The sequence below is a fragment of the Callorhinchus milii genome, unplaced genomic scaffold (assembly GCF_018977255.1).
Source record: "Callorhinchus milii isolate IMCB2004 unplaced genomic scaffold, IMCB_Cmil_1.0 Scaffold8, whole genome shotgun sequence".
NCBI classification, from domain to species: domain Eukaryota; kingdom Metazoa; phylum Chordata; class Chondrichthyes; order Chimaeriformes; family Callorhinchidae; genus Callorhinchus; species Callorhinchus milii.
This window is the reverse complement of record NW_024704749.1, coordinates 4,370,539-4,382,953: the sequence shown is the minus strand read 5'-3', so window position 1 is coordinate 4,382,953 and position 12,415 is coordinate 4,370,539. Positions and strand designations below refer to the sequence as shown.

At 44.0% G+C, this 12,415-nt stretch overlaps 1 protein-coding gene across 1 annotated transcript in view; it reads right to left on the bottom strand.

The window, feature by feature from the left end:
* The window catches only part of acads (acyl-CoA dehydrogenase short chain), a 47,469-nt gene that overhangs the window by 8,738 nt on the left and 26,316 nt on the right, over positions 1 to 12,415 (bottom strand). The window contains exon 7 of the mRNA XM_042337438.1: positions 414 to 551. Coding sequence (XP_042193372.1) covers positions 414 to 551 — 138 coding nt within the window. The remainder of the gene's footprint in view (positions 1 to 413; positions 552 to 12,415) is intronic.

Genomic DNA, 12,415 nt, shown 5'->3' with positions numbered 1-12,415 from the left:
CGATCTTATTGTTATTCCCTCTCAGGGGATCAACCAAGTTGCCTTTCTCTGCAGCGTAACTGGAACCTAATGTTTATGCTGAGGCGACCAGAACTGTACAGAGTACTCACTGCAGGTGTGGACCAAGACAGGGATTGCCCAGCGGAAGCGCAACAGTTCATGCAGTTAGGATTTAAGTTCGGGCTGGAACACGGGTCGGGCGTTAAACCGTGTTGATGTTATCTCAGCCATTGAGACAATCGGTAAGTCCCCCAATTGTTTTGTGTGAAAGCTCACTGCTAGATGTAGAATTGCGGTCAAGTTTTCAGCAAAACAAGCGAAACATTTGCAATAGTGGACGGAGCGACAGGACCCTGGAATCTCAATGTGGTTCGATGTGGTCTTAAAGGTTTGACTTTGCGCCTAACGTTTACCTGTATGGCCTGAAGTTGGATTATAGGAGAGCCAAATGCCATCCGTTTCTGAGCATAATCCACAGCACAGTCCAGGGCAGCCTGTGAAATCCCCAGAGCCTGAGACGCTACACCTAACCGACCCGAGTCCAGGGTTTGCTGAAAGATAAGTTGGGAAAAGTTATTTTTTAGCCAGCAAGACCCGTTTGTCAACAAGCAGCTGGCAGCGTGTTAAACCACACACTGGGTTAGTTTTACCCGACCCACGACATCACCCTCCGCGTACTTTTACACCACATCTGCTGAATTCTCTCCAGGAAAAGATATGTTGGAAATTGCAGCGTTAGCAAGCAGACTGCAGAGACGAACTGAACGTAGAAAGTACAACACAACCCAAATGGACATTTACACAGCGGCTTTCAGGTCAGGAGAACGTCCCAAGGTGCTCAATAATACTGGCTTGGCGTCTGTGCTGGGGGAATGGGAACCAAAGTGGGTGGTGACCAAAAGTAGTCATAGAGGTAGGTCTTGAGATGGACATTGAATGAGCTGAGAGAGTAACCCTTTAAAGGACTCCTTTCCTTATTAATAATAATAAGTCCTTTCAAATACTACATATGATGCCCGATCACGTCATCAAAACACCTCCCTCAAAGGACTTTACAGGATTTACTGTAGTGTAGTGACTCTATATTTGGAAATAAAATACGCAACCAAATTGCACACAGCAATACCCCTCAAACAGCCATGAACTAAATGCTTTTTTTTAATTGCTTACTCCAGCTGCCTACAGCACAACACAGTCTTGGCTGCTCGTTTGCAGATGTGTCATTGCTAAAGAGCTTGTTAACTTTCCAGATTTCACCTTTACCCAAGCCAGCTGGATGCTAAATAACTAAATACACAGGAACGCGGTGCAGAATCACTCTCCGTGAGTGAACATCATTGGCACCTCACACAGGTACGATGACTCTTCTCCAGAATTGTTCTCGAGCGGTTTAATTTGGCGACACAACTTTATTTTTATATTATTATAATGGGCTGCCGCGTTTCGCCCACAAATATGCAGTCAATTCACCTTACAGTCTATTCTGTGAAACGCTTTGAGACATCTAGAAGAGGTGAAAAGCTCTATATCAAATGCAAGGATTATTATTATTACTATTAAATTCACTGCGCTAATTCATCTGTAAACCGCTTGGAGCCATTTATTCTGTATGAAGGACAGTCGATGAATGCAAGTTGTTCTACTGATCGGATATAAACTGTTGATCTGCATCGGCTACAGATACACAGTCAATACACTATACAGAGTACAACAATAACTTGCATTTTATTTGGTGCCCTTAACTTGGGGTAGTGTCCCGGAGCGCTTGTAAATCCTGTAAAGCGTTTTGAGACACTGAGACAGCCTTCTGACATGAAAGCCACTATATAAATATTTTTGGATGTATTAAAGGCGTGATATTTATTTGCTAGTGGTACCACAGTGCTATTATAAATCTACATGTCAGCCTGGCTCAGTTTGTAGCACAGAGGATGAAGCGAGTTCTTCCTGGTGTCCGGGTCAACAGACTAGATTTTTTTTTTAAAACGATCATTCAATCACGGCTGTTTGTGGGACATTTGCCACTCGTAAATTGCCTGTAACGTCCGCCTACAAATGCACAGTCACTTCACTTGGCTGAAAACGAAGTGGCATTCTTTTGACAGGATAAGGCTCTGTGCAAAAATGAAATGAATTGTAGGAAATGTGACGTTTCCTTTGGTGCAGGAGTTCACATCATTGCTAAAGCTGGGAAAGTTAATGAAAGCACACGTGGAATCGTGGAATCTGCAGCAACAGGGGAAATCAGGTTGAGGTCATCGAGCCTAGGCTGGTGCCACGAAGAGGGTGATGGTTCCCAACCATTAATCATTCTCTGGGCTTTGTGTGTACGTCACAAAGTTGCACTTAGCAAGGTGATCACTGGGTGTTGAATCAAAAACCGGTGTGGGTCAAGCTTCACATTGGGAACAAAATGCAAGATAAGGGGACGGAAACCTTCCATTCATTACCAAGGTTCTCCAAAGGAAGTTTAGGATAATAATCCTTGCATTTGATACAGATCCTGATCACGTCTTCGAGAAGTCTCAAAGCGCTTCACAGAATATACTGTGAAGTGGATTGAGTGTGCATTTTGTGGGTGAAACGCGGCAGCCAATTGCGCACAGCAGTGTCCCACAAACAGTCGTGGGTTGATTGACCATATTTTTTTTGAGGGATTATTAGCCCCTGGAAAGTGATCCACTGATCGACTAACAACCGGGTTCCTACTTACGTGTGGAGTAAAGAAACTTGCCTAAGGTTTCTCCCCACCGGGGGGGGGATTGAACCCGGTCCTCTCGCTTGCGAGGCGAGCTGCTAACAACTACACTACGGGACTCCATATATAAAATTTCCCCTGTGGTCTACTTTAAAAGCAGTAAACGAACTGAACGCTGAACAGTGAGCAAACACAGTGCAAGAGGAATCCAGCTTTCTGTGCTAAGGGTTACTATGGTGTAACTGTACAAAAATGCAGGCTACGGGTAGGTGAATTGAGCATTTCTGAATAGATCTCTTTCATAATAACAAAAATGTACTCTTTTTATTGCTTCACAGTGCCTATAATACTCTTTTCATGCTGGGTCTGTGGTTACATACAGTCAAATAGCAATGCGTGAGATAAAGTAAGCCAGCGCTATTTGACTGCAAACAATGAAGCCACTTATGGAGTGAGCTGAAAGTAACTGCTTTACACAATATTTATTAACCCTTCCAGACACCTGAATGGGAAAGTGCTCTACATCTGTGCTACATAACATTCCCTCGATAACCCTCGAGCTATACTGACAGCCTGTTCCGAAGCTGCCAGCAGCCGATGTAAACACAACAAGGACCCAGCACAGAGGCAAACAAAACAGCCACTTTATGTCTGAAGAGCAGAGTTGTCGAAAATTAAGTACGTCAGGAGAGACTTTGAAACATAATCTCTTCTATGGAGTTCTTAACATGCGTTGTTGTTGATCCATACCCGGAGATCATGATCCCCCCCACCCACTCCGGTCAATTTTATATATTGAAAATAATAACTTTTACACATTTTCTCAGGTCTCAGTAAACGTTGGCTGATGTGTTGCAGGTTGGCTAATATGTCAGCCAACACGTACTCTGCATTTAACCCAGTAAACTTGTGTAAAAGTTATTACCGAGACCTGGTAAGTGTTAAGAGTCAGAAGGTTGTGGGATCAAATCCTGGTTTCATGGGGCTTTATCGTGGTCTTCTTTGGTCTGTGCTGTAAATTGCTATGGTTTTATTTATGTGGGTTCCTAGTCCCAGCGCAGGACTTAAACCCATGATCTTCTGACTTAGAGGCAAGAGCGCTACTGAGCACAGATATATAACCTATAATTTGGTTAATTTCTTCAACTGCATGAACAAATTTATTCTGGAATACCTCTAAGGCACAGGCAAAATCGCTCGGACACTGAATACAACAACAACAAAATTACATTTGTATTGCACTTTTCACATCGGGAGGATGTCCCAAGGCGCTGGACAGTCAGTGTTTCAGACCCGAGTTGGGGGTCAGGATTGGGGAGGGTGGAGGGCAGTGGGGGGGAAGCAGTGTGATCGAAAGCCTGTGGAAGTTGACCCCAAGTCTGCGGATGATGTCACCAACAACAACAACAACAAAATGACATTTATAGAGCGCCTTCCGCGTCGGGAGGACATCCTAAAGCTCTGAACAGTCAGGTGCCGGAGGGAGGGGTGGTGTAGGGGTAAGGGAAGGCAGAGGGGTGGGAGGGAGACCAAAGGCACGGTCGAAGAGAAGGGTCTTGAGACCGGCCTTGAAGGATGCGAGGGAGGAAGCGAGGCGAAGGGACGGAGTTCCAAAGTGTGGGGGCAGAGAGGCTGAAAGAGGGAGCGTATAGATATTGAAGAGGAGGGGACCAAGGACAGAGCCCTGAGGAACGCCGCACGAGACGGTGCGGGGCTAGAGGAGAAACCATTTGTGGAGATGAAGTGGAGGCGGAGTGAGAGGTACGATCTGAACCAGTCAAGGACAGAGCCGTGAAGGTTGAGGAGAGGAGGCGGTGGATGAGGATAGAGTGGTCAACGAGCGGAATAATTTTTACCCAAGGGTATATTGGTAGAAGAACAAAGCCAAATTATACTGAAACTGAGCATCCTGTAAACCACACTCCTGTCAATCCATCTCGATTCAGTTTCTATATTTCTTGACCACTTCTCTTAATAATAATCCTTGCATTTGACACTGCACCTGATCACATCATTGAGATGTCTCAAAGTGCTTCCAGGATATACTGTAAAGTGGAGTGACTGGGTACTTTGTGGGTGAAACGCGGCAGCCAGTTGCACACAGAAATGTCCCACAAACTGCCGCGGAGTGAGTGACCAATTTTATTTGGGGAATTTGTTGGCCAGAACATCGGGAGAGAGAACCTGCTTTCTCTTTTCGAATAGTGTGGAGTCCTGTAGCTCAGTGGTTAGAGCACTCGCTTTGCAAGTGAGAGACCTGAGTTCAATTCCAGGCAGAGGGCGAAACCTTGGGCAAGTTTCCTTACTCCACACAGAGCCTAATAATAATCCCTTCAAAAACCAAAAACAATAATTAATTGGTCATTTTCAATCTACGACTGTTTGTGGGACATTGCTGTGCGCAATTGGCTGCCGCGTTCGCCCACAAATATACAGTCAATTCACTTTGCAGTATGTTCTGTGAAGCGCTTTGGGACGTCCTCCCGACGTGAAAAGCGCTATATCAAATGCAAGGATTATTATTATAGTGTCTCGGGAACTTTAACGTCCACCTGAATAGGGACTTTGGCTTAATGTCTCATCTGAAGGACGGCACTTCCGACAATGCAGCACACCCCCAGCACTGCAATGGAGTGTCGGCTTAGACTATGCAATTCCAAGTCCCGACGTGGGGATTGAACCCACAATCTTCTGACTCGAGAGGTGAGAGCGCTACCACTCTGCAAGGCTGACACACTGCCTCTTAAGGCTTTCCTCTGTGATCCATGAACATTAACCATCTCTACCTCCAACACCAGCCTCAGCTTCCATCATCAAGTGAAACATTACGTACATTTTCACATGCTTTGAAAACAGATTTTTTTTAAAAAAACACTGGACTTGATGGTTAAAGTGTTAAGTATATTTGGGATTAAATCACTCATAAATGGTTATCATTTATGGAGAAGGGAGTTTCTCCCGATGCCCTGGCCAACAAAATGGTTCAGACAAAATTGGTTTATTCGCTTCCTGAGGGAAATTGCTGTACCCAAACTGGCTGCCGCATTTGTCTATAAAACAGTCACCACACTTCACGCTGGAAAACAATTCCCATAAAACGCTTTGAGACACCGCAACAACTTAATACGGCGGTATGTCAAATGCAAGGATTTTTATATCAAGGATTATTGAACAGGGAACCATTCTGAGTTCTTACGGGGAGGGGGGTGGGAGGAAGAATGGGCAGATTGTAAGAAAAGATGAGCCTAAGTATCTGGTTGATTTTCCCCTCAAGTCAAGCACAGCTTTTACTTGGTGCAGACACAACACATGAAAAATAAATGCGCATTACAAGGTATTTTAACAGCCTCTTAGAGATATATCAGCGAACTGTGAATCAAAGCACTCGAAAAGCAAGTGAGAGGACATGACACTGGGGACCAGAACAATGAAATATATCTTCTGCTTTGAGAAAATATTTTGAAACCGAGATGTATAATAATCCAGTTTAATAATAATCCTTGTGTTAGATACAACACCTTATCATGTCGCTCAAAGCGGTTCACAGAATATACTGTAAAGTGACTAGATTGTGTATTTTGTGGGTGAAACGTGGCAGCCAATTGCACACAGCAGTGTCCCACAAACAGTCGTGGATTAAGTCTCCAAATTATTGTATTTTTTTTTAAAAAAGGGATTATTACTCCCGGAAAGCGATCTGCCAACAACCAGATTCCTCCTTACCACTAGGTAAACAGAGGCGTGTGGAGTAAGGAAACTTTATTTTTTGAAAAGTTCCTTCAAAACAAGATATTATTCCTCAGATGAGTAACAAGAAAAGTGATGGGCAACCCTTCGAAAAACACAAAACCTTGCTGTGATCACTGTGCAAGCATTTATTAATGGAAATCTAATTTAGCTTTTTCTTCCCCAGAGTAATTAAGCTGACAAATAATAATGGATACATGACAAGAGACTGCAGTCTTGCTAAATTGAAAGCAGGCTCGATGACTCGACGACGAGAATAAAGGTCACATCCATTAATCTAGCAGCATATTCTTGCACACCGGCCAGTCTGTTGTGTTCAGCGTTTGTGGCTTCGTAATTTGTTTCATTTTCTCATTCACGTCTTCTCATGTTTTCAATCAAACAACTTCACAGGCTTTTCGTCCAGTCACGAGGATGTTCCACCCCCAGACCTCCCGCCCATAAGCCCAGGTTTTATTTAGGATGTCAGACTGCCTCAGTTCATAGCACTCTCTTCTGAGTCAGAAGGTTGTGGGTTCGAGTCTCAGGCCAGGACTTTGAACTCACACGGTGTGTTGCAATGTCAGAGAGACCGTCCTTTGGCTGAAACGTTAAACTGAGGTCCCGACCTCTGCCTGTTCTGGTGGATGGTAAAATCCCGTGGCACCACTCGGTCATTGACTTCATGGCTATTTGTTGGGATGTTGCTGTGCACAAAGGGGCCTCATTAGTCTAGAATACACACAGACAGTCACTCCACTCCCCAGTACAATCCTGTGAAGCGCTTTGAGACAGACACGAAAGGAGCTACACCAAATGCAATGATTATTATTATTTTTATTGTTATTATTATGATTATTATCATGAGGCCTGGGAACCGACGAGGGAATAGAATTAATTCCCTCTTATCTTTCTCAATAGAAAATATCTTATTCTCTCTCCCTCTCTCTCTCTCTCTGCAGTATCAGTTACAGCTGCCCTACATCTCCAGTAGCCACTTCCTCACCATCTTATCAGTGCTGCACTGTGTTAGGAGAAAAAGGAAAATTATTCCACACACCCTCATGACCCTTGTCCATGCATTTGTCACCTCTCGGCTGGACTACTCTAACGTCCTCCTCGTCGGTCTCCCATCCGCTACCATTCATAAAATCCAAATCAATCAAAACTCTGCCGCCCGCATTCTCACCTGCGCCAAACTCCGCTCCCCGCTCCCCGATCACCCCAGTCCTCGCCAGACTGCACTGGCTGCCTGTCCCAGAGAGGATCGATTTCAAGATCCTCACTCTTGTTATTCAAGTCCCTGCACTTATCTGCACCCCCCGATCTCTCTGACCTCCTCTCCTCAAAACAGTACCCGTTGCCTTTGTTCTTCTGGGTCTGGCCTCCTCCTCGTCCCCCGAGTCCTCCGCTCCAGCCTCGGCGGCCGTGCCTTCAGCCACTATGCCCCGAGGCTCTGGAACTGCCTTCCTCACTCCCTTCGTCTCGCTTCCTCCCCATTTTCAGGTCTCTGCTGAAGACCTTTCTTTTCGACCGCGCCTTTGGTCACCTTCCTCCCCCTCCCCCAGTCCCGGGATCCATTACTGTGAACTGGCGCGGAGGGCGTTATATAAATCCAAGTTGTTGTTGTTGTTGTCATGAGATTACAACCAGGGGGGTGGGGGGGTGGAGGAGGAAACTAATGTATTCAGAAAGGCCACGGTTAGAATTTGCACCAATTTGTACTTGCTTCCTTGCCATCATGAACTGCAAAGTAAGATGTTTTCTCCGCCCCCCACCCCTCCCCCCCGGAAACTTTACAAGCGCTTACAATTACACAAATTTACATTTACACGGCGCCTTTCACGCCGGGAGGACGTTCCAAGGCGCTGAAACCGAAGGGAGCACGACTAGGGCAGACGGGAGGCATCTTCCCATTCGTATAAATATTCCTTTGCACTTGATATTGCGGCTTTCACGTCAGAAGGAAGTCTCAAAGTCTCACAGAAACTCGAGGAGTTGATTATCTTGCGTTGGCTAAAATAGTGCCGTGGATCCAGGCCAGTTACAGTGCTTAAGAGGATCCGTTTCGTGCTTGTCCACTTCCTGTAATTGCTATCCAGCCTGACCTGGTTCCCTGCGATTTCTGCCACTACACTCTCAGGAACATTCTCCCTCCATCCCTCTTCCTTCTCCAGCTTTGGGTGGCTCACTTGCGTGAACGGGAGCTATATCAATGCTGCTTCTTTCAAGCTCGCCGCTTACATCAACAAGTATAAACAAACTGCAGGAATTTTGAGCGGAAAGTACTTAACATTCAAGTTTTCCTACCTACCTTTTCCTTCGATACCCTTCCAAAACAAGGCAACACAATGAATTATAAATGAATTATAATCCACACAGACTGGTGTCAGTGGGAATCAGTACCTCAGTAGTTGTGATTGTTGTTGACACTTGTTCATCTGATATTGGGAATGTCCCCAAAACTCAGTTATGTACATTTTTTTGGGGGGGTTTCACATGTGGAAACCCATCACCGTTGCTTAAGAGTATCCAAGCCAAGCTGAGAATTCCATGCATCCCAGCTACACATGGGAATCCCAGAGGGAGATGGTTGGAATGGAATGCGCTCTCTCTCCCTGGAGGGACGCAGTCTGCTTATCCAATTCCAGCAAGTATTGGCAAGAACCAAGACTTGGGGACCCCATAGTGTGGGTTGGGGTAACTGCTGGAGTCTGACCAGCTAAAACCGCATAGCTTGCCATTGGCTTTACATTTTACATTCCACTTCCCAAACCTCAACATAAGTTAGCACCTTCATGAGGGAGTAAAAGTGGACAGGAAAATAAAATAAAGTCTGCGGTGATGGTCTCTAGTTGTGTTGGAGCATTATACAGAACTTGTGGTCTGGGATCACTACATTCTGGCAGTTTTATTACTCACACTAACCTCTAACTTGTACATCAACGCAGCGAAATCATTTGTTTTATACCTACACTTGCGTCNAAAAAAAATCACAAGTGACTGTGCATCACAGTATATTCCTGTGAAATGCTTTGAACTGTTCTCCTGACATAGAATCATACAGCACAGAAGGAGGCCATTCGGCCCATCGTGTCTGCACCAGCTCTTTGAAAAGAGCTTCCAAATCAATCCCACTCCCCCGCTCTGTCCCCATAGCCCTGCCAACTTGTCCTCCCCAAATAATTATCTAAAATTATGAAAGGAGCTATATCAAATGCAGGGATTGTTATGGACAATCATCACACCTCAACCCCTAGTCATCTTATTAATATTATTAATAATGATAACAATAATCCTTGCGTTTGGTATAGCGTCTTTTGCTTCAGGAGGAAGTCCCAAAGCTGTGCATTTGTAGGCAAATCTGGCAGCCCATTTGCACGGAACAATACCCCACGTTAAGGAAAATTAAAAAAAAATATAGAGAGCAGCTCCACAATATCAAAACGAGACATGGAAATCCAGTACCCTGAATAACAAAGATTATCTAACACCTTCACCATTTGCTGCCCCCAGGATCCATGAACAAAAACCAAGTAAATCACTGGTACAAAACGGAAATAGCAACAACTTAAGAACATTTCTCACAAATGCTCATTATGCAGAAGCCGACAAGAGGCTTCGTCAATCCTGATCTGTGAGCCAGAGTAAATGTACGGGCAGATGAGGCTTATTTTCCACAATAAGGGATAGATTAGCAAAACGAGCTTGGCGGGAGTACAGAGAGATTGCTTTGATTGAAGGCTGGCAAATCCTTGGGACAATATTGCATTGTTGGCCTTGTCACTGAAGTTTCGTGAGGTTTTGATTTTCGAAGCCTGGCTGTTCTTCAGAAAGTACAAATTGTCTCTGTTTTGCGCATGGGGCTGGCATTTTCAGAAAAATGCTGTGTTTTTTTTTAATTACCGCTTTTCACTTTGTCAACCAGAAACACGGCACAATTACTCGTTATCCTCCTTCCTTCACAGATGGGTTTTAATTTTTCTTTTAATTTGAATACTTTTAGGGAATAATTTTATTCTCTTACTCCCTCCTCCTCTGAAGCTGTTGCTTGGACTCTGTGCACGCACTCTGTACATCTCTCCCTAACGCACTCAGCAAAGTGGAATATCTCTACTGCTCTAGAGATATTCCAATCTGTAGAGATGGAATATTGCCCCCTCCCTTGCCTCCATCAAGACCCATCTCAAAACTCTCCTCTTCGACCGTGCCTTCAGTCACCCACCTACCCCTACTCTCCCCGTCCTCCAACCCTCCTGATCCCAACCACCAGCTCGGGTGCTGATCCTTGACTGTCCAGAGCTTTGGGACGTCCTCCTGACGTGAAAGGCGCTGTTTAAATGCAATTTATTGTTGTTGCTGTCACTTTTCAAATTTCAGATAGACAAGGGCTCCAGATAGGACCTTCCTGAGCTGAGTGACTCAGTTCCTCACTGTCTACTAATTGAGCAACAACAACTTGCATTTTGTACAGCGCCTTTCACACAGGATAACATCTCAAAATGCTTTACAGTGGTGGTGGACAGACTCTGAGATGTGGGGAGGGGAGATGGGGGGGGGAAAGGGGAGGTGATCATAACAAGGGATCTTGAGGAATAAAGTTAAATTACTTTAACAGGTAATATTGCAGCTTGACCCTGTAGACTAAGTGTAAGATTTCTATCAATATTAAATGCTATTTGTGCTTTTTTCTATTCAGGGCATTGAAATAATATCAAAAGCATCTCGAGATGAAGCAAAATAATGCATTAGTGTAAATGCTCAACTCAGCTGCTTTTTTTAAAAAAAAAAGCCTCAATAATTAAGTTACGAGTTAACTTACGAACCTTGAATAAAGCAAATCATTCATCGTAAGGCATTGCTACGGGTAAATTTATTAACTGCGTTCATTTATTTCCAACGAACAGGTAGGATAAAGCAGGGCGTCAAAATTCTTGCATTAAGGAAATGCGTTAGTCTGGAATGATGGATATATCGTTTTTTGAGCATCATGTTTTTCCTGTAGACAGGGCTTCAATACAAGGCATTTGGTACTGACAGTAAATTAGCTTCGGATTTGGCTAACCTTGGACGTGGCGAATTCTGTGTTAGTTTACGGGGTTCAATTCTGTAGAGTTGTTTACCTATCAGTAAGTAAGAATCCGGTTGTCAGTCGATTGGCTGATCACTTTCCACTGTTTGTGGGACACATCTGTGTGCAATTGGCTGCCGCGTTTCGCTCACAAAATATACAGTCAATCGACTTTACAATATATTCTGTGAAACGCTTTGAAATGTTTCAACGATATGATAAGGTGCTATTTCAAACGCAGTGATTAGTATTATTTTTAATGGTGCAAACGCTTGCCACCTTTGCCTGCAAAATGTTACTGGACTTGTTGGTAACCACTTGTGAATTCCGCCCTTTGAGATGTTGCGATTGTGATAAAAGCTGTAAAAAATTTAAGCTCTTTCTTCTTAATTATCCTAAGCGCATAAACAGTTTCCTGTGTTTAATAAGGCACTGTTAAAACTAACAAATCGATACATGACCCTGGAAATGGTAAATCAATACAATGTCAAAACATTTTCAAAGAAAGTCTCTTTTGTGACTGATTCCCCCATTTTATTATTAGTAGAATAAAGTCTCATAGTTTGAGGCGAACACATTCTGCTCAATAAAATCCAAAGAGATGTCTCGTTCCCACAAACTAATCGTATTTATCGGTGGCCTGCAGCTTATCATAGAGTGTTTTTTTGGGGTCAGCCGGGTGTCTGATAAATACATCTTTTTATATTGTCAGAGATAATGAACTCCATTTGGGGAAAAATAAATGTGAAGCAGAGACAGACTGCACTTTTAAACTGGTACCTTTACTTGCTAACGACATTCCCATTGATTCTGTAATAACAATAATAATAATAATAATAACCCTTGCATTTGATATAGCAGGCGAAAGGAAAGCATTTTCTAGAGCCAGAAACATTTCAGCTCACGGAAACCCTTTTACG